The sequence below is a fragment of the Emydura macquarii genome, unplaced genomic scaffold (genome assembly GCF_026122565.2).
Source record: "Emydura macquarii macquarii isolate MOO-44397 ecotype Brisbane River unplaced genomic scaffold, CSIRO-AGI_Emac_v2 contig_3692, whole genome shotgun sequence".
In the NCBI taxonomy this organism is placed as follows: domain Eukaryota; kingdom Metazoa; phylum Chordata; order Testudines; family Chelidae; genus Emydura; species Emydura macquarii.
Genome location: NW_027133829.1, coordinates 8846357 through 8869494, shown reverse-complemented (window position 1 = coordinate 8869494; position 23138 = coordinate 8846357). Strand labels below are relative to the sequence as shown.

Sequence of the window (23138 nt, the reverse complement as noted above, 5' to 3'; positions counted from 1 at the left end):
GTTTAGTGATGGCAAATGTCTTAGTAGATGTGTCTCTAACCTCCACAACTCCACACTTAGTAAATGATTCTTATTTTCTGTTTGAAATGTAAAATTAGATCAACCAGTTCTGAAAAGTACAATAGATATGGAGGAAAAGGCTGTGTTTATATAATCTAGAGATGAAACAATTCAATAGATTCAAGAAAGGGACCTTATTGACTTCTGTTTAGTATAGAGCTGAGCGTACCGTCTCTTATTTATTAGATCCAGAACTATGATTCCGTTGTATTAACATCTAAATGATTGCATGTTCATTTCTGTCTATCCTGGGATGTGATGGAAATCAATAGCTGTTTGAGAAAAGTGATGCCTTCTAGTTTGAAAATAAATGTCTTGACTTCTCGAGTTTGCCTTGATGTTACCTCCAGATCTTGGTTAGGCCATATCATCTGTCTAACATCAGGACAGTTATTACATGGACAGCACTGTATTCAGCTAATGTTATCTCAGAAATAAATGTTGCATGGGACAAAGGCTACTACTTTTAAATGGTGTCTCGTGAGAAATAGAGAGAAATTGAGAGATCTGGAAATCTCACCAGGGACACAAAGAAAGAAACGTTGGTAAAGAGAGATCAGTGAGACGTTCAGTTCACTAAGCATGTTCATAGAATCATAGAATCATAGAATATTAGAGTTGGAAGGGACCTCAGGAGGTCATCTAGTCCAACCCCCTGCTCAAAGCAGGACTAACCTCTCCTATATCATCCCAACCAGGGCTTTGTCAAGCCTCAGCTTAAAAACCTCTAAGGATGGAGATTCCACCACCTCCCTAGGTAACCCATTCCAGTGCTTCACCACCCTCCTAGTAAAAAACTTTTTCCTAATGTCCAACCTAGACCTCCCGCCCTGCAACTTGAGACCGTTGCTCCTTGTTCTGTCATCTGCCACCACCGAGAACAGCCTAGCCCCATCCTCCCTGGAACCCCCTTTCAGGTAGTTAAAGGCCGCTATCAAATCCCCCCTCACTCTTCTCTTTTGCAGACTAAACAAGCCCAGTTCCCTTAGCCTCTCCTCATAAGTCCTGTGCTCCAGCCCCCTAATCATTTTGGTTGCCCTCCGCTGCACTCTCTCTAACTTGTCCACATCCTTTTTGTAGTGGGGGGCCCAAAACTGGACACAATATTCTAAATGCGGCCTCACCAATGCCGAATAGAGGGGAATAATCACTTCCCGTGACCTGCTGGCAATGCCCCTACTAATGCAGCCCAATATGCTATTAGCCTTCTTGACAACCAGGGCACACTGCTGACTCATATCCAGCTTTTTATCCACCGTTACCCCCAGGTCCTTTTCTGCAGAGCTGCTGCCCAGCTCGTCGGTCCCCAGTCTATAGCTGTGCATGGGATTCTTCCTTCCTAAGTGGAGGACTCTGCACTTGTCCTTGTTGAACCTCATGAGATTTCTTTTGGCCCAATAAATTGCAAATCATCGTTCTAATAACTCACTGTTGAATAAGGTCCCTTCAAGATAAGACTCATTGGTGCTGTAGAGTTGGTATTTAAAGTATGTCCATCTGCATCTAAACGAGTAGCTCCAAGACAATCAGATTATGCAGTAGTTACTTTGGTGAGAATATCGCCTAAGTGGAATGGAAACTTCATTTTGAGTCTAATATTAGACCTTGCTTTGGAAAATTCCTTTTAAATGATTACAAGCTGGGAATAGCAAAAGAATTTAACTTTCGACAGACAGCATTCACCAAGAATTTGTTTTTAACTGCTTATGTTGGGTCCCTGGGAAAGCAGATGTGAAAATCTTACCAAAGTGAATTGACTTGACCTGATGTAATGTTTATATCAGTTGTTGATAAGTTTTCCTCCCTGGTCTAATTTATTCAAGATATTTTCATTCTTTGAGCATGAGCGAGCCTGGGTTGGAATAGTTGGAATGCCTGTTAGTCTAATAATCCAAATCTTCACGCATCCAGCTATTATTGCCTATAACGGGGTCTGAGCAAAGGAAACAAAATTTGGACTATTTTGGTTATGTTCCATGGAACCGCAGAATGAGTGGGTTAGATGCTAGGCTGGAGACCAACAAAGGGAATGCAACATAATATTGCTCAGTTCACAATAGATTACGTGCATTGAGACCACTATACCTGTGCATAAGCATCTGGCTTTGGTCTGGTTAGTTGGTTGTGTCTTGGCCAATTCTTTGATCCTAGAGTTTGAGGCACTTTTCTACATAGCTAAGCAATTAACTGAGTTTCAGTGATGGCTATAGAAATTGGCTACCATATATGCTTCTTGCATTCTTAGTCCATGGCATTGTCATGTTCTAGGAAACAAATTGATACAGTAGGTGGCAGAGAAGATTTTAAGAGGAGTTAGGGCACTGTGAAATAAGCACAGCCACTGTTGACATCGGAACGAGCTTAATTGCCGCTAGCTTATTTCATTTCAGCTTTATCCTCTTTGCTGTAATTATGGTATTTTCATGGACAACGTTAACCTGAATTTTTTTTATTGACTAATTTCAAAATACACTCTTTTCTGAAAGAACTCCCTTTAAATAGTATGCCTTGAATTTTTAAAAAAATATGATGTTATGGGTTTGTCTACTCTCCTGCCAATCTCTTGTTTGGTGGTGGGGAGAGAAGAAGGCAGAGATGGACCACCACACCAAACACGATCAGACCTACCTCTCCTCCCCCACATCTGCCTTGTGCACATGCCTGCCTGCTGCTCCTTCAATTTCAGCTTTGCTGCAGGTGTTAGAGTGTGAGGAAATGCATGCATAGGATCTCTGTGCAAAGCAGGGCAGGGGTGTGATGTCCTTGTGCTGGTGTACAAGACAGGAGGTGAAGCTGACCATCAACAAAACAATGAAATGGACTCAACACCAAATGCTAACAACTGTATAGGGTAAATAAACTGGGGAATCAGTGTTTAACTGTTCAGCCTAGTAATCTTAGAGGTGATTTGTGACAGCAACAGGAACAACATTTTCATATGGAAATCTGATTTATTTTTTCTTCTGGCTGACAGTATCCCTTTAAACATCTGCTGGACTATGGTTCCTCTCTTCTAGAATGTGTGAAACGGTTTCTTATGAGTCTCTATTTTTATCCTTTGCTCATAATTTTATTTCTAATCTCTGATTCTAAAGTCATAATTGTTAATCTGTTTCCCTGCAGGCAAATCTCATCTGGCAATAGTGCAACGGGTCAACAACGAAGGGGAAGGGGACCCTTTTTATGAAGTCCTAGGGATTGTCACTTTAGAAGATGTGATTGAAGAAATCATCAAGTCTGAGATTCTAGATGAAACTGATTTGTACAGTGAGTAGAAGTGTCTGTGCTTTTTCTTTAAACATCAGAGAAAATTCTTCCAACCACTGTTCTTGGTCTAGTTGATTTGTTTTGGGAGAGGTGATAATATATTGCTGAAGATCTAGAAGTCAGATTTACACACACGTCCACATGCTGGCTGTCATCATTTTCGTTTCTACAACATAGTCCCTTCTATGCATGACCGTAGCTGAAACAGGACATCTTTTTTTTTATAGAATCCTTCAATCCCAATGGTTTATATGAACAAAACTCCAGTTTTGTTCAGTTATTGTTTTCCCACCCTCAGTCTTAGGCCTTGTCTACACTAGAAAGTTATGTCGACGCAAATTATAGTGATGATCAAAAAGCACTGTAATTACAATGCTTGTGCCTGTCCATATACCACTCGTGTCACCGAGTGTCCATGCATGGCGCTCTAGCATCAACAGTGAGAGCAGTGCAGTGTGGGCAGCTATCCCACTGGGCAACTCGCTACCTTGTGCCTCTAGGGATTGTGGGAAGACGGAGAGGATTGCAGGGCTCAACGCCCCATGATGCAGTGATTTCCATCCCATCATTCCATGGGTTTCCAACTGCATTTTGTGGCTTTTTTCAACAGCCCCTGTTTCCTGAGCCCTTGCCATCTCTATCTGAAAGGACAGATCCTGCACTGTTGTCCACTGTCATTGTCAGTGTTCTGAACATATCACAGCTGGTCATGCAATATATCATGAGCTCCTAATTGGAACTGGAAACCAAGGCACCTGACCTGATGAGTGCCATGCAAATAAACAACGCCAGATTACTGTTTGTATTCACGGAGCATCTGCACAAGGTGCACCACTGTTTTTGGACGTGTGAAACTAGCACTGAGCAGTAGGATCGCATCATTATGCAGGTCTGGGATGATGAGCAGTGGCTGCAGAACTTTCAAATGCGCAAAGCCACCTTCATGGAACTCTGTGCAGAGCTTGCCTCTGCCCTGTGGTGCAAGGAGACATGAATGAGAGCTGCCCTCTCAGTGGAGAAACGTGTAGCAATTACTGCATGGAAGCTGGCAACTCCAGACTGCTACTGGTCGGTCACTACTCAGTTTGGAGTCAGGAGCTGTGTTATCGCGAGTGTGTAGGGCCATTAATCACATTCGGCTATGAAGGACTGAGAGTCTTGGAAATGTGTGTAAAATAGTGGATGGCTTCGCAGTAATGGGATTCCCTAAATGTGGCAGGGCGATAGATGGCACGAATATCCCAATTTTGGCCCCAGACCGTCTTGCGATGGAATACATCAATAGAAAGGGGTACTTCTCTCTGGTACTGCAGACATTCCTGGATCACCATGGGCGTTTTACTGACATCAACGTGGGTTGGTCCTGAAGATGTGTGCTTCATGCACCTTCCCTGAACAGTGGCTTGTACCAAAAGCTGCAAGCAGGGACTTTCTTTCCAGACCAAAAGATTCCAATGGGGATGTTGAAATGCCCATAGTGATCCTGGAAGGCCCAGCCTACTCCTACTTTCATAGCTTATGAAGCCTTATATGGGCATCCAGGATAGCAGCAAGGAGCGCTTCAATAATAGGTTGAGCAGGTGCCGAATGACGGTTGAATGTGCATTTGACAGGTTAAAAGCTTGCTGGTGAAGCATTTATGGCCGGTTAGACCTAAATGAGGAAAATATTCCCATGGTTATAGTCACCTGCTGTATACTCCATAATATTTGTGAAGCTAAGGGTGAAATGTTTCCCCTGGGTGGAATGCAGAGGTGGATTGCCTTGCGGATGAATATGAACAACCAGATGTCAGAGCTATTAGAGGGGCACAACGAGGGGCCATTAGAGTCAGGGAGGCCTTGAGGAACTATTTCAACGAGCACCAATAAAGTGTCTTTGTAAACAGCACTGCCTGTGCTATGACTGCTATCCAGCTTGCACTGTGTATCAGTGTGAGGTGCAACCACTATGTGCAAGAGACAAAGAAAGATTATTATTCTTCACAGAGTATATCTTTATTAAAGAACAATTATTCACAACGCACACAAAAAGTTGAGCTGGCGGGGAGAAAGCAGTGAGGGACAGTGTGAGCTATGACAGCTTGATGTAAGTCCAGCTATCATTCTGGAAACTGTCTGAAGGGGTAGAGTGAATGAGGTACCGAGACGGGCCGGGAGTTTGGTAGGAATGTGTGAGTGGAGTTTGGGGAGGACATGTTAAGCAGTTCTGGATTGGTGGCAAGGGGGGAGGTGAGCATGCATGAATTCAGTCTGCAGCATTATGAGTGACTTTTGCAGCTCCGTTTGCTCCTCCATGGCGTTTATCATGCGCTCATGATCTGCTATCACTCGCTCCTTGTTTTCCCTCCTCTCCTGCCTATCAATTTTCTGATTTTTGGACAGTGTGTCTCCATGCCCTTTCTTCTTTGATTTCCACCTCAGAGGACTGGAGGAGTTCTTGGAACATCTCCTTTTTGCTCCTCTGGGGTTGTTTCCTTATCAGCCACAGGCGCTTGGGAGGTATGGAGGTTTTCCTGCGAAGGGCACATCTGTAGAAGCACAATGAACGGAAGCATTATTGTGAGTGCAATAACAGCATTGATGCATTACTGTAAAATACACCTCTTTCTCAGTCTCCTGGCAAACAGACAGCTCAATGATCAACCAAGGCATGGCGCGTTGTGCCCGGGAGGAGGGGACACTCAAGCTGGGGAAAAGGTTCTGGGTGGTTGTTTGGGGTATCAATGCAGGTAGATAGGGACAAAATTTCAGATTGTGCCACCATTTTCCACAGGCGGGAGCAATGGAAGCTGATATCTCACTCCTCAGAGTAACCAGGGATGCTAGGGTGCATCTCCTCCATGCGAGCAGCTTCAACCTAGATCCCTATGCTGCTCGCCTGTGTTCTACTTTGGTCCCTGCATAAGTGATTGCCATGGCATCGGAAAGTTTCCTACAAGGGGAGGAAGAAACAAAGCAGCTCTGCCGAGGAATCTCTGGCAGAGGATTGGTGAATACCTCCAGGAAAGTTTCCTAGAGATCTCTCTGGAGGATTCTCGTGAAATCTTATTAACACACTTCGCCACCACACAGCCTAGCTGAACAAGGAAATGGGAAACACATGAAAAAACAGCTCCTCTTGTGCATTTCTATCCCTTCATCCAGCTGTATAATGCAACAAAACAAAGATCACTGTACTTCATTTAACCAAGCAGCATCAGCTCAAAAAAATCACTTACCTGAGCTCCCCTCTCCTGCATCCTGCACACCAGAGCTGGAAGGCTGGAACTGGCTCAAACCCTCTGGGATCGAGAAGAGGTCCTGGCTCCCCATGTCAGCAAATGACCCGGTCCCATGCTCCGCATCATTCTCCAGCTTGACCTCCTTGTCCATGACTTCCTCGTTGGGGTTGAGTCTGGTATCTGCTGCCTCCGGGTCCGCAGAGGTATCTATAGGTCTCTTGGTGTGGGAAGTGGGGTCACCACTGAGGATAGCTTCCAGCTCCTTTTAGAAGTGGCAGGTCTTTGGCTCTGCACCAGAGTGACAGTTTGACTCCCTAGCCTTTTGGTACCCCGGCCACAGCTCTATGATTTTCACACGGCACTGCAGCATGTCCCATTCATAGCCCTTCTCCACCATGCCACAAGAAATCTGACCATACATACTGAAGTTCCTTCGACTGAAGCAGAGCTGGTACTGCACAGCCTCCTTTCCCCAAATGCTGATCAGAGCCAGAAGCTCTGGTGTGCTCCAAGTTGGAGAGCGTTGGTGCATGGATCCCCTGTGGTCAGCTGTGACCAAGCAGGAAGTGGCATTTCAAAAATTCCTGGGACTTTAAAGCAGGAGGGACGGATGACTGCAGGCAGCGGAGTTCAAACTGATGGCCAGAGCGGTCAGGATGGGCATTGTGGGACGCTTCCTGGTGGCCATTTACCACGACAGACTCAAGCAGCGTCTACACGGATGCTTTGTTGCTAAAAGTTTGGCGCACAAAGCTCTACACCTCTCATCAAGGTGGTTTTATATTGTCACAAAACCAGGGGAGTTGAGTCAGCAGGGGGGTGACTGCAGTGTGTACACCACCACTGTTCTGGCACAAAAAGCTGAATTTGCTTGACAAAAGTCTCTAGTGTGGACCAGGCCTTATTCTGTGTCCTTATTGCACCTCTCAAGATCTCCATACTTCTGCTTGATTAATATTCCCCTCACCCTTGAGAGCTCTCAGGACCACCATCATTCTTTGGTAGAGGACAGTTGGATGGGTTCTCTTTATAGTTGGTCACTGCCAGTTAATTGGTAGGGACACAGTAGATTCCTTAAGAATACTGTGATTACTTAGCCCCTAATTATTTCTCCTTGCACCACTTAATACAATTCCTTTCTCGCCTTAATGTTAATATATTTTGAGAAGAAGGAAGGTGTCATGGTTAGAGCCCTAGCCTGGGACCCAGGAGATCTTGGGTTCCTTCCCAGCTCCATCAGACTTCCTGGCTCACTGTGGGCCAATTATCAAATCTCTCCTTCTGCCCACTTCCCACCTGTACAAATGGGATACAAATACAGTACTTCTTTTCTCCCATCATGTTTCTGTCTGAACAGTTCTTTAAGTTGTTTGGGGCAGGCACTGTCTCTAACTGTGCTTGCATAGGGCGTAGCACACTGGGGCCTATAAGCATGATTGCAAGAAAATAATTTCATTTTAAATACCACTATGCTATTCAGATATCCTTTGATTCACAGTTTCTTTCCCCTGCAATAAATATTAAGTGAATCTTTCCGAAATCCATCTCTCCGACTTTCTAATAGTTTATTATTCCCTGAACCACTTCCAATTTGTCGGTATATTATCGGTACTCAAGGGCCCAAAAGTTCCCATATGGCAATCCTTAAAAGACATAATATTCCTATCTTAACTGTGTTTTATAGGGAGGCAGTGTGGGCTAGTGGATAGAACACTGGACTGGGACTCAGAAGACTGGGTTCTATTTCTGGCTGTGCCACTAGCCTGGTGGGTGACCTTGTGCACGCCCCCTGCTCTGTGGCTTGGTTTTCCCATCTGTAAAATGGGCATAATGGTACTGACCTCTTTTGTAAAGTGCTTTGAGACCAATATAAGTGTGTCATTACAATACATGCAGAATTCTGATACCATCCATGTGATGGAACACTCAACACTACCAACTCTTCTAATTGTCCATTCCTTCGTAAAGGTGTTTGGGTGTCAGTAGGACTGTGGCTTAATGCATTATAGGAGGATCTTATGATTTCATTTACCCTGCAAAAACATCCTTCCTTTGGTGTATTGTACCTGTCTCTTTGAGAATATTGGGGTGCTCCCACGGATGGGAGGAAGTACTGTGTATGCTTTTTTGGTATAACTCTTTTGCTTTTTTATTAAGAGAAATAATTTGGATTATGCTATATTTGATATTGAAAATAAAAAGTGTTTGACTGTATTAATGCTATGAAAGGGGCCAGAAAATTAGGACCTGTATTTCATGGTCTTGGTAGGCAGATAAAATAGATCTGGTGACCATAAGTCCATGTGAAGTTTTCCTTCCTTGGAAAGTTTAACTATTGAAAGTTTATGCAGTATAATATGAATAGGAGAGAACTCCCCTGGCCTCCTGTAAGATGCTGTGCCCATCCAAAACCATCTGCTGTAAGTTAATACAAAGCATCCAGGGGACCTCTTTGTTCATTAAGAAGCACTAGAATCCATTCCACCAGTTGCAGCAAAAGGTATGGAATGACAGGGCTGTGTGTACGTAGAAAGGTTACAGGATCATGAAAAATGTAGCAGGTTTTGTATTTATAATATTTAGTATTGATGTATTCACTCCGAATCAGTGTAGTGATGGAAAGTGCAAGTGGTTTGTGCATGGTATGTGAACTATGAGTAGGAGGTAAAACATATGAATTTGGTGCAGTTTGATGTTAATGTTTTCTTAACTGACGGTTTCCTTAATTTTTAGTGATTATGTTGTAGAGTGGTGGAAATTAACCCTTGTGCAACCTGAACTCTAGTCAAGCTTCTTGTATAGGAAATGTCGTGTAATGTGTGTAGTTTTGTAGGCAGGGCTGATAGTACCACCTATAATTACCTGACATTTCCCATTATACAGTCTGGTTTCAATTACTTATAACTTTGCCAGACTTTAACCATTTGGGCTGAAATTTTCCACGCTGGTCTCTGCATCAGGCTAATATTTTTTCAGTCAACGTAGCTCAGCAATTTCCAAGAGCAAGGCTAGGGGAAAAACATTTTGTCCATATTAAAAATTTCTGGAAACTTCTTCTTTGAAATGCTCTAATGCCCCCATGCTTTGGGACAGGGACAGGGACATGGAACAGAAAGGGCGGGCTTTGTGTCAGGGATGTGCTTTTTGCCATCCCCATGAAAATCCATCCAAATTTGGCAAAATTGTAAGCCTTTGAAAAATCGCAGTTTGCACATGCTCAGTAGACTCCTTTGATTTTTAGCAGCAAAATACCCCCAAAATTCTATCCGCTCTCGTCATGCTTCAGCCTGGGGCAGTTGCCGCTCTGGGCTGTACATTCAGGGAGTCTGTCTCTGCTGTGCTCTCAGTGAGGCCTGGTAGTGTGGAGGAACCCATGCAGTTTTGAGAAGGAAACATCTGATTTGAATGCCCGGGGAACAATAGATGGACTGGGGGCGGAATGTAGAATGGGAGAAAGAGCCATAGAGGGACGAATTGAGATGAGACTGAGAGGGTGTCAGGGAAAGGGAGAGTGGCTCTCAGAGCAGTGGGGGGTAAGATCAGAAATGACTAGGGCAGGGGGGAAATGAGATGAGGGTCCTTGGAATCAGTATGTCAGAAGAGACTGGGACTGGCTGAGTGGGGAGACTGGGACTGAGAACCAGTGGGGTTGGGGGAGAGGGAGACAGATCTGATGAGGAGCCAAGATCTAGGGGGAGAACTGGCCCTGACTGGGATAAGGAAACAGGAGAGGGAAATTGGGGCTGGGAGCAGTGGGGAACAGCAGTGTGAGTAGGGGGTTAAAATTGGAGGCCAGGATAGGGGGAAGACACAGATCAGATAAGAAGCTTGGATGGGGAGAATTAGAACTGGCTGGCCACGGAGACTGGGACTGGGATGAGAAGCCTGAGGATTGGATGTGATTGTGTAACTGAAGACTGTACCATAATTCATATGCACAAGGGGACCAGATGAAAGTTGCACAGGCAATCTTAATTCTGGTATTTCCTAACTTCTGAGAGCTTGACTTTGCAACCTTTGAATGTAGTGTGTGTGAAATATTTTATAATACATAGAAAATAGATATAGTGATCTGTACATAAGAACAGACGTATTGGGTCAGGCCAGTGGTCCATCTAGCCCAATATCCTGTCTTCCAACAGTGGCCAATGCTTCAGAGGGAATGAACAGAGCAGGTAATCATCAAGTGATCCATTCCCTCTTGCCCTTTTCAGTTTCTGGCAAACATAGGCTAGGAACACTTCAGAGCATCCCTGCCCCTCCTAGCTAATAGCCTTTGATGGACTTGTCCTCCATGAACTTACTTAGTGTAGCTGCAGGGTGTAGCTCTTTAGTACTTATCAGTTACATTAAATAGCTCAATCTGCAGTTAAATAACTTGAGTATTTGCAAGGTATTCCTATAATATGCATAGGAGAACGAAAGGGATTGCTGCAGATGCTGAAATGCCAGAGACCACACCCATGGAGCAAATGCAAGCTTAGCTTTGTAGTATACTTAATGTTTCATCACTCGTGTAAATGGCTTTGAGTATATTGTAGGGAGATCTCACCTGTTTGTTATTCTAGATGGCTGCTGTGGTTTGGGTTGTCTTAGATAATTACATTCCGTGCAATTCATATTGGACCCTGTTCTAACAGAGTTTGCTTCCTTCCTCCTCCACCTTCCCTTTCCTAGCTGATAACAAGACGAAAAAGAAAGTAGCCCATCGGGACAGGAAGCAGGACTTCTCTGCCTTCAAACAGACAGACAGCGAAATGAAGGTTAAAATATCGCCACAGCTCCTCCTGGCAATGCACCGTTTCCTGGCAACAGGCAAGTGCGGCTTATCGCAGCTTGCAATCACATAAGAGCCTGAGGGCTAGATTGTCAGCGGAGGCTGGCGAGGCAGGTGGGGAGGGAGGCTGGACAACCGAGCGACAAATAATGCCACTTTTGTGTATTTTGTGTTTTCTTTTTAAATTCTCTCCTCTCCTGTGTTCAGTGTCGGCATGAGCCCTGTGGGACATTTACCAGGGGTGGACCAGTAACTTTAAATTGGTCTGAAAGGTAAGGATGAATACAAGTGCCACACTGCATGTGTAGAGTCAGGTTAATGACTAGCAAGTACACTAGCAAGGGAGAGTTCAGGGAACAAACTAATGATGACTCATTGCCAGCTGCCCAGTTCACTGGACTACGGACTGTAATTCCCCTTTGGTGCTTCATCTGGGAAGAGATCCTGGACTTCAGGGGGAAAGTGTAACCTGTTCCATGAGGCTTTGACTCTCAATGGAAACCTCTCTTTGCAAATTGAACAGGTGGTTGGATTGTATGTTTTAAAATGGATTTCTTGTTGGTCTGTGGGACGTGAGTTGGTGGCTTCAGTCCAGTTTTCATTGGGCAAATGTCTGCATCCCCAAATCACATGATGGTTGGCCCCCTTCTGGCAGTCTTTGCTGAAAGCCCATGGATTGAGTAGGCTATGGAGACTGGATTTTCCTTTCATCATAAAGTTGGTCTTTCTGCATCAGAGATGAGACCATTAGTAGCAGCGTGTATGAAGCTTCACCTACTATAACTCATGCTGGACCTGTTTGGTGTGCAGGCAATGGTTTTCCAGGTACAGACCTTTCAGTCAGGCACCTTTCACCATTGCTACTTTCAGTGAAAGGAAACAGTTCAACAGGAAGATGTGGCTTTAACAACAAATAACACTTGGTTCATTTATTTACATGAAGGTCCATTGAGGTTCCCAAACACATTCTTGACAGATTCTTATTGACTTAATTTGGTGGTGCTGTTTCTGCTTGTCTAGGAAATGTAAAATGATTTTATCATTTAAAACTAAGTTTGGTTTTGGAAGCATTGCTAAGTAAGTCAGATGTTACAGTTTGGTTCTAAATGCAGAGCAGGATCTGTGGACAGTCCTTTATCTCCAAAGTCTTATCCTGTAACCAGCTGTTAGCAAGTATTGGCAATTTGCATGTCTACTCTTGAGTGTCCCTGGCCTAAATCTATCCCACAAAAAGCTGGGCTTTTTTCACTTTAAATAGCTCTCGTTAGGAAGGTTGAGAGCAGAAGGTTATAAGGTGTGTTCTGTGTGCTATGCATTAATCCCACGTGGTGTGAATTTGCCTGCACTCTGCCTCTCACTTTGAACCACTGTCCCCGTGTGGGCCATGTCACCTTTACTTTGTTTCTACTTTGGGTTTAAATCGTGGGCCTATCTATAGCAATTTTCTAGGTCCATGAACAATCGGAGAACTTTAGAAACAATTGCAATAAATAATTAATCCACTTTAACATCATTTCAAAACAAAACTGAAAGGTCGTCAGGACCCCAACTGTACACCCCTTCCCTATACAATCCAGGAGCAAGCCCAAACAACTATGTCTTTCTGAGCTCACAGATGGGCAAATCCCTCTTCCTTTTTCCTTCATGTTGGGGAAATCATTCTCAGTCATCTGAAAAGTGTGTTCTTAACTCAAGGAGGGAAAATAAATTCGGAATATCTTGTTTCTCCTTGAAAATCTGCCACAAGGTATGTCTACCCAGGGATAAAAAACTTGCAGCTGGCCCAGGTCAGCTGACTTGGGCTCGGGCTCCAAGCTGAAAAATTGCTGTGTAGACGTTTGTGCTCGTGCTCCGGGACCATGTGAAGGTGGCCGTTCCAGAGTGCGGGCCCAAGCCTGAGCATCTACACTGTAAAGTTTAGGCTGGCAGCCTGAGCCCAAGTCAGCTGACCGGGGCCAGCCATGGTGTGCTGTGCGTCTTTTATCCCTGTGTAAATGTACCCTCAGAGGCTCAAAAAGCAGGAAAACTCCTATTCTATAACGTGGCTCTGCTTCCATGTTTCTGTTGTAAGTGAAAGCTTCCTAACAAGTGATGGCATTTCATCCCCATGCACTTGAGGTGTAACGCCAAGTTGTGTCTTGTGGTTATAGAAGTAGAAGCATTTGGCCCATCCCAGATGTCAGAGAAGATCCTCTTAAGGCTGTTAAAACATCCCAATGTCATCCAGGAACTGAAATACGATGAGAAGAACAAGAAAGCCGCAGAATACTACCTCTACCAGAGAAACAAGCCTGTCGACTACTTCATTCTCATTTTACAGGTCAGACACATAACTCTATATACATATATCACGATATCTGTCTCCTTACTCCTTCCCCTCCATATCTAAACTATTTAAGTTTAGTCGTCGTCTTAGGGTATGCGAGCTAGGATTCCAGGGCCCTCTTCCTGACTCCCCATTTAAGTTTCTAACCTAGAACAACTCATTCAACTGCTCACAGCCTCAATTTAGCATTCTGTAAAATGTGGATAATACTTCCCTACTTCTCAGAAAGGATCCTCTGTTGAAATTTGCAAGAGAAGTGCAGTCAGTATTATTTGGGCAGGCAGTGAAGGTAGAATTTTGTGTCCAGTTGAAACAGTCGGGAAAACATTGGTAGGCAAAAAGTAATGACTGGAATTGAAATTCAGCCAGGAGACTGTAGCTATTGCATTTTTTTTTTCTTGCAACAAGCGCTGTGGGATGTTTGACAAATGATCAGGAACTCATTTTTCATGTTTGAACGTCTGCACCTCCAGCCCCACAGTGCAGTAGCTCAGTATTAATTTCGGGGAGAGCGCCACCTACTGAATTGCCAACATCACTTTCTCCATCGTTCTGGGTTTTCCCACAGGTCCTCCATCCAAGCAGTGATCCTAGCCTGACCCTGCTTAATGATCTAATGAGGTGATAGGCAAGTGATGAGGAAGTACTCTTGTCTTTGTTATTAGGAAATATATTTTCTCATTAGTTTCTTCAGTGCTCATCTCCTGAACGTTACTCCTCAGAAGATAAGCAGCAGGAGCATAGGAATACTTCGGTCTTGTCTACACTGAGCCTGAAACCCCGTTAACACCTTTCTAGTAAAAATGGTATTTAAACATAGATCTTGCTGCAAAGATCTTGCTCTCAAATCACAGTGTAGACTGGGTTCAGATGTGTTTATGAAATGGCTTTCAAAACAACATTATAGTAATATGACATGCTGTAAACCAGTGTAGTAGACTGTCTTACAATGTGGCATTAAACATAAAAGATGTCTTTATTTTTACATAACCTTAGTAATAAAGAACAAAAGGAGCACCAAAAATGTGGTGCTGTGTATCCAGTTGTTTTCTTATGGATTGCTTTCTATGAGGAATTGGCAGCTTTGTAACCTCCCACAGTTATGCAATGGATTGCCGAAGCTTGAAATACATTGGAGGCAAGATAATAGATCAAGTTCATAGGATGCAGTATTGCCTGGACATAATAAAGAGCATGCATTAAGACAAATGAAACGTCTTGTAATAAGTAAGCATATCATTAGTAAAAACTAACATGCTATTTTTACAAGAATCTTTTCTACATGTCTATGTCACATCTGAAAGTGAGTGTATAAAAAGACATACATTGTAAAGTGGTACTAAGGTTTGGTTCTCTCAGATCAAGTATCCGCATATAGTAATTACTTCCCTTTGGTTTTCAATATGGTCAGTCACTGATCTGGATGTCCCAAGGCATTAATCTTCACATAGGAAATACCCAAGAAAACAAACGTACAGTTCTGTAAATTAATTGAATCTAATCTCAAATAGTGAAATTTACTGATTTATGGAATGTAATTTATTTCAACTGGATAGGCTCATCTCTTCAATAGCAATACATTATATAGCAATCTGTAACATTTTTTTCAAAATCCATGTTATGTCATTAAAGAGTGTTGGGAAAACACAAACGCAGCCCTGTAAAGTGTGGCAGAACACCGCCAGTACCACGTATGTGGAATTTTGCTGCCTGATTCTCAGCTCTCAAGCTGCTCAGCATGCCACGCACTCTTTGTGTGGCCCAAATTTGGCAATGGTGATATTTTTTGAGCATGCAACTAATGAAATAATAGGTCCCAGAACCGAGGGTCCATTTTTACAGCTAACTACCTGCTCAGAACTTTTCAACTGTTAACTTCAAAGGGATTCCAAGTGAAGATTCCACCTGCATACACCTAATTTCAGGATTGGAGCCTATGACTATATGATGAAGAATTGCCAATAATTACTCAAGTGACTCTACTAGGCTGAACATCATATTTTTAGCAAATCAATCTTTGCCTCTATTACTAATAATACCTTTTTGAAATAATTATTAAGATCAAATGTACTTTTGACCCGTTTATGCTGTTAGATTACTTTTTGCACTTCTCTCATCTTGGACAATTAGACTAGACAGTTTGATTGCACTTTCCTGCACTAGCACGCTGCTGCATCGCTGGGATTATTTTAAATGGTTTGTAATTGAACTTGAAAAAAACACATGGAAACATTTATATTGGTCTTAGGTTTAGTGTCAACTTGTTTTTACAAAACCTAAATTATAGCCTCCATTTGACCTGACTGTCCATTCAATGGCTTATGTGTCTATTATGTGTGGGAAGGCCTAGTCTGTTCCTTTTCCCCAGCCCAGCAGAGATCAAGAGCACTGCAAGTAATTAATTAAATTATGTTTACCTAACCTTCCTCTCCCAAAATATAGTTTCAACTTGATATGGAATCACATTTCTTCTTCTCTTGTCCCAAAATCTACTAGTGCAGTGTTTCTCAACCTTTTTGATACCAGGGAGTGGCTTGTTGCCTTTGTAAACTCTGTCAGGGACATCTCAGGGACCGGCTCCAGTTCAGGGACTGGTTGTTGAGAAATGCTGCTGCATGACTAGTGGATGCCACTGCATTGGGGATGGAGTTGAAAACAGGGTCCCGCTAAGTAGTCACTGATGCTTCTAATTTCATACTTGCTACCTGTATACCATGGTAATTGGAACACTAAAAATACATTCCTAGAATAGATAATAAAGTTATGTGTTGTTAAATAACTGCTGTGTTCCACACCAGAAGTGGCTGCATTTCTATGATGGTGTACTTATGTATAGTTTGTAAAGTGTTTTAGAATCCTTTGATAAGAACCTGTATAAATATCCATATCAATAGTAACGGATGTGAAATTTGTAAAATGATTGGAAACCAACTAAACCAAAAGAAGCTTGAGAAAGAGGACTCTTTCAGGAGTTGGATTTTTTTTCTGTGGGAATCTTATTGGGAAAAGCATACGATCTTAACTTCACCCTCCCAAAATATGTTGAACCTACTCCCTTTCCTAGTTGAGTTTTCCTATGTTTCTGTTTGGAAGGGCCTGCGTGAATTTGGGCAGTTACCTGAAATGAGTAGATCTGTCTTGATGTACAAACTGGGTGTAGTATGGGCTTTCTCAGACTTGGAGCCAACTCCTTCCCCTCAGCTGGGAGGAAATGGCCTGATGGCGCACAAAGCATTCTTTGGAAGGGGAAAAAGGTTCAGCAGTACCATTGAGAAGGTACCATATTTTTCTGCCCACCCCCCCACCACCACCACCTTGCAGAGTTAAATTAGCTGCAGCAGATATGAGGCCAGAAAGTTTGGTGGAGCAATGGGGATGATTTGAGGTGAAGATTCCATCTTTATCTGTGCACTTTCACAGACTGCAGCGGAAGGCAGGAATTAACCCTCAACTGCTACTTCAGGCGAGACTGCAGCTTTCAAGGTGCAAGTCTGTTATAAGGTCTCTGGATTTATGGGAGGCTTGAGGTCCCCTTTAATTATGGCTCTCTCCTTTTCCTCAACAGGGAAAAGTGGAAGTGGAGGCTGGGAAAGAGGGAATGAAGTTTGAAGCTGGTGCTTTTTCCTACTATGGGGTGATGGCCCTCACAGCATCGCCAGGTATGTTCTTACCTTCTGCTTTTGAAACTCCTTCGTGCCCAGCCATGCCTCTCACTGCTAATGTGGATAGAGGGAGCTACGTAGGAGATACCGTTCCGGTGTTTGATGTGTCTGGCATCAACCGTACATGGTAGCGCCATGCCAATGGGACTAGCTTCCTGACGTTTCACATCTGGGAGGGGTTGATACTGGTTGTGGTATTAACTCATGAAACCTGACCAGTTGTCACAAGTTTGCCAGCTAGCAGGCTGTGAGCAGACAAGAATATTGGCCTCAGTTAGTGATCTGTTTTTCTGCTTGGCTGCATAGTGATAGTTAGGTAGTGGGTTTTTTGTTGCTTTTTTTATTTTTTCATAGCAGCATAATAGGGACTGAAAGAACAGGATAAGTCATGCTAAGTGCTAGGAAGACATCTAGTGGTATCAAATGAAAACTACTCTCATCAGGAAACAATTGATAATGTCATGTAGACAAGTCTGAAGTTTCTGAAACAAGCCTGAGCTTCTGAGAATTATCAACTGGAATGAGGAAGGGAGATTTCCCCATCATGCAAAGATGCTGAAAGTCAGCCCATACAACCAACTTGCACAGAAATGTATCCTCTTTAAAATGCATGTATATCAAAATATGGAAAACCGCAATGTGAAAAGCTGGTTGGGACCCAGGTAAATGTTCATTACAAAAGCCATAACTTAGGGAGCCAGGTACCCTGTTAAGCCACCTCCATCACATAAGCATATATCAGACATGCACTGTGGGATAACCCCGATTACAAGAAGTAAAGGTAACACTTCAGCTGTCTCTATAAGTGTGCTGCTCTCTTACAGCTTATACCACTTCAGGCTCTGAGTCTGTCATACTGTATCTCACGAGATAAACCAGCTTGTGCTGGCTCAGTGTCTAGTGGGAGACCTCCCAGAAATCTCTAATGCTGCAGAAAGTGATGTTAGTGGGTCAGTGTTAGGTGGTACCTGTCCATCTCAGACAATATTGAGCCACTGCCCCCACCAGGGTGCCAGGGGACATATTTTACTGTTGGAAATGCTGCCTTTCAGCTAGAGAGACAAAACCAAGATCCTGATCAGCTGAAGTAATTAAAAATCCCACAACACTTCTCACAAGTATTGGTGGGTTAGTCCTAGCTGTTACATTCTACCTACCTAAAATTCCCTGAGTGGCTTCAAATGGAGAAGTTTTTCTTCACTTACAGTGAAATTTGTTTCTGGTGTCACAGGAGCAGAACGGCTTCCATGTTCCACCCAAGAGATAGCTGCAGTTCAAAAGTGGGTTAATGATCTCAGTATATATTGTTAAATGGCTTTGGGAGCCCTTAGGATGAAAAGCATTCTATATAAATAAGGTATTCTCATTTCCTTGTAAGAGCAGATGATTAGAATAAATTGCAGAGACAAAAGCAATTCTCTGGAATATTTGAGATGTAACCAGTAAGCTCTATGTTGCCATTTAGCTGACATTTTTTCTGGATGTATGTTAACAATTTCACATTCAAAATAGGGAACTATTGTTCCTTGATGATGTGTGCTGAAGTAAAATAGATCTTACTGAAACCTTGCGGGTTTTTGACAGGTGACTTGAACAGCAGCAGATTTGCTAAAGCACAGCTCTTTGGAAGGGTTTCATCTGTGCTCTCACCTTACAAGTACATAGGCTACATTTGAACATTTTTCACAGTTACTGCTTTTGCCAGTATTGTTCAGTATGAACTTCCTAATGTGTGTGTTTTGGGTTTTTTTGCTGGTATTCTCTGAGTTCTCCTTCCTTCATTGCACTCAGACATCACCTGTATTTTTAGGGATCCCACCACTCCACCATAGGTCGTGTCATTTAACCTTTCCCATAGGGGGCATCCTACTATGAAATCTACATTGGTCCCTGTTTTGCCAAACTTCAAGTGCACACATCTGGGGTATGTTTTAAATTGACCACTAGTGGCCCTGTATTTATTACTTTCCCTACAGTCCCTTTTCAGTAGCAAACTCTTTAGTTTGTGGGTGCATTTTTCTGTATGTAAGAGGGTACATTTTATGATGGTATTTTATGAGTGCTGCTTTGGCGGGATGAACTCTTATAAATAAAATAACTATTGTTGGTCCATGTAGGTCTGGAAGCTGTTTCCCTTCAGCACTCTGGGTAATAGCCAGAAAAAGGCACTGCAGAGCAAGAGTAGGTGCTCTTACCCATCTCTTCAAGACTCCAAGTCTGTAACAGCCCCCGAGCCTCAGTTTCCCTCTAGAAAATGAAGACAATACAAGGGTGCTGAGGCTTAAATGTCTGTAAAGTTTGAACTAGAGATGGGAAGTGCTACATAAGTGCAAATTATCACTATTAAAGTCACCCTAAAATATCTAAACTTGGAGAATTTCAGGCCCTTTTTGATGGTCTGATAAAAAATAATTTGAAGAATGGTGAAATCTACCCTCTTTTTGTTTGTATATCTAGTTATCCCAGTTGGGCCTCTCCCCAAGAGCACTTGCTGGGTTTTCATTTTTATTCTTCATCTCTTGGGCTAAGGTGATTACTGCTTTTGCATTGTGTGCTATTTTTAAATGAATTGGTCTTGAAATGTAAATAGAGATCTCTGTGCTGAACAGCAGTAAGGATTGCCAAGTGGTGCCCATGTAGTTTTGCTGATTAATTTATTTTTAATTATTCCTGCGAATCGTCTAATCAGATTTCCCACCCGCTCTTCTTTTCTGCAATTGGTTTGTGCTTCTGGTTTCTTCAAAGAGTGTGAATTAGCTCTTTTCCCTGGCAAGCGTGGACAGCTGTCTCCTTCCTGGTCATGATCTCATCCTTTTTCTCTCCCTCTTCTAGTTCCTTTGTCCCTGTCTCGTACCTTTGTTGTCAGCAGAACAGAATTGTTAGCAGCAGGTTCTCCAGGTAATTCTGCATGCTTCTTTTTCATCATTCTTGTGACTGCACTTATCTCATAAAAAGCTAGTTGCAGTCTCTGTTTGTCTGACCCCTTTACTTGTTAGAGAGAAGTTCAGCCAAGAGATAGGCCTGACCGGTAGGTATCCTAAACTTTCATTTATAACTAATTAGTAGCAAACTTAACATCAAAATGAACTAAGCGATAATATTCTGGTCCCTAGCCTGAGTTCAAGTAAAAATATACAAAATGTCTCAATTCTGCAGAAGATAGATCTACAACGGAGGAAAGCATACTGCTGAACTGCCAAAACATAAAATTTAACGGAGAAAGAGGTACCTTATCTCCCAGCAAAACTTAAATTCTATTGTTCATACATAGACTATCCTGTGTCACATGCTCAAAAACTCTGTTGTCTTCAAAATTGGTTTATTTCAAAGATTTCCATGGAGACTTATGAGTGAAGCCAAATTTGATAGTTCTGCCCATTGTGGTATTTGAGTTATTCATACATGTAATGCGTGAATGAGATATATGGGGGAAATGTGGGGATTGGGTTTTTTATTTATTTTAAGACCATCCATTACTCAAATGACTGAACTGATTTTGCTTAAACTTCCCAAAAACATTTCACTTGAGGGCTGAGACCAAGTATGGAATGTATCAGACCAAAAAGAACTTGTTAGGGGCATTTGTGAATGATTGGAAACAAGGAAGAGAGGAATCCAGATTGTAACGTTGGAACCCAACCTTATCTGTAGTGAGCACTGTGCATGCCTGCTCTTGTTATGAGATAAATGAAAAGGAAATGGCAGAGTGTACAAGAATGACTGTTCCTCAACACTCTTAGTCACACTGAAATTTTGTTTTCCACCGAAGTTACCACAGGACAATGATGTGTGTGCTTAAAAAACCAAAACCATCCCCTTTCCCCCAAACGTTAATGTACACACCAAAAGGAGCCCTCATTGTCCATTTCATGAGCTTTTGGTGTTTATGCGGCATCTACTCCTTGGGTTTTTCCTCTCTCTTTTTAATTTTCTGCTGTATTTTACTCTCTGTCCTGAAATTAGCATTACGCACATTCCAAACAAACTACAGGTTATTGCCCTACAGGGGATTTTTTTTCAGGCCCAGTTAAAGTTTCCAGCGGCTAAAATCCAAGGGGAAAAAGTTTAATCTCTCTTTAATTAAACTATTTGATGGCTTTATTTTTTTCTTGAAACTCTGCAGCTTTGATTATCTTTTTTGCTCAATTATTTTGCTGTGCCCAGGTCATCTTTTTTTTTATTTTTCCATTTTACAAATGAAATGTGTCCCTCACACTTGCGAACTATTTCCAATATAAATGCCAGACATTTTTTCCTAGCTTTTTTCAACTGAAAAATAAAATAATAATGGAAATTAATAATGGGGGGGGGGGGGCAGAATACGCCACTTGAAATGAATTCATATGGTAACTCTTGTTGCTATGGCAATTTGACAGTGCAGCTCAATGTCAGTTGTGCTGCTGAACATGTGGTACGAGAGGTGACCATACTGGGTTATTCGGCTATGATATTGGAGCATTCTGAAAAAGGTCCCATTGTGTTCATCCAAAATGTGTAACGTGCTGTTTTGGCCTGTGGTGTGTGCCATTGCATCATCTCTGTAGGAATTTGGGAGGGCCCAAGCAACAAAGAGCTTTCTAGATACGAGCTGACCTGCTTGCGGAGATGAGGGGGAATTCTTCTTCGGAGAACATGGACCTGCCTGATATCCTTTGTCTCATGCTCTTTCTGTTTCCTCACTTCTTCATGCACACTTCCCCTACCCCCAAAAACACCCTGCACGTACACGCATGCATGCCCTACCTTGCTCGCTTTTCCCTGTACTTTCTGTGTTCCTTGCTTTTTGTGCTCTCCCCTTCATGCCTCCTGTTCTTGTTCTGTCCCCTCTCCATCCACTTCATGTTCTTAACACATGCACTCTTTCCCCCCCACGCACACTCTTTGTTCACCATATTTTTTTGACCCTTAGCCTTGATGAATGAGGATTTCAGGAGTGCATGTCAGATTCACACTGACGCCGAAGCTACTTCAGACAAAAAACTTTCTCCCAAAAACTAGGGAGGTGTTCTTCTTGCCACGTAGATAGGCATTTTGTGCTATCAGTATGGGAAAGCAAAGACTGATTGATTTGGTCTGTGATGGCATATGGTCAGAGTACTAAGCATCCTGTGAAGAAAGATGCCTTAGTAGCATTAGGTTGCTTCTGATAATAGCCATTGTAGGCAGCCTTATAATGGTTTCACAAGTCGACGTGGTGGTATCCATATGAAGGACTGACAGAAATCAGACTGCTTGCCTGTGAGTCTGAGCTTCACATTGCCCCTAGAAATTGCAGCATGGAATTGCCTGTTTCCCAAACCCTTTGTTTTCCTCCTTGCTGCTTTGGAATGAAAGAAGTCAAGTAGCCACTGGATTTTAAAAACAATTGGGAAATAAACAATGGGTCACTTCAATTCCTTTATAGACTAGGAGGAGTCTGAGATGCTAGGATTTTAGAAAGAGAAAAAAGGTAAAAGAACCCAAGAGATAAAGAAGCACATTTCATTCTCCTGCAAGAACAATGTGGTTTGCATATCCATGTGGCCAGTTCAGAGAGTGGACTGTGCTGCTCATGACACTGTGGCTTAGTGAGAAGGCAGGGCAGATCTGTGTCACCTGCCAAAGAGGGCATTAAGAATGTTATGATGAAGTGAAGGAGACCATGCTAAGAGCTCTGTGAAACCTCTTAAGATTAAAAACTCCTTTCAAGAAAGGCTTGGGCTATCAAAATACTGTTCTGCTGGTAGCTAAGCCAATGCAAAAAGGCTTTCACCATGGTGTCTTAAAGTGAGACCTCTCACTTGGTGCATTGGCTACCCAATGAGATTTTCAGAAGAAGCCAGA

General features: G+C 42.8%; 1 protein-coding gene across 3 annotated transcripts in view; it reads left to right on the top strand.

The window, feature by feature from the left end:
- CNNM2 (cyclin and CBS domain divalent metal cation transport mediator 2) overlaps positions 1-23138 on the top strand; it is a 190966-nt gene that overhangs the window by 149558 nt on the left and 18270 nt on the right. For 2 of the 3 annotated variants that reach the window (XM_067536967.1, XM_067536965.1), the window contains exons 2-6: positions 3184-3327; positions 11228-11365; positions 13478-13647; positions 17219-17312; positions 20148-20213. In XM_067536967.1, coding sequence (XP_067393068.1) covers positions 3184-3327; positions 11228-11365; positions 13478-13647; positions 17219-17312; positions 20148-20213 — 612 coding nt within the window. The remainder of the gene's footprint in view (positions 1-3183; positions 3328-11227; positions 11366-13477; positions 13648-17218; positions 17313-20147; positions 20214-23138) is intronic. The other variant, XM_067536966.1, reaches the window with a different exon arrangement.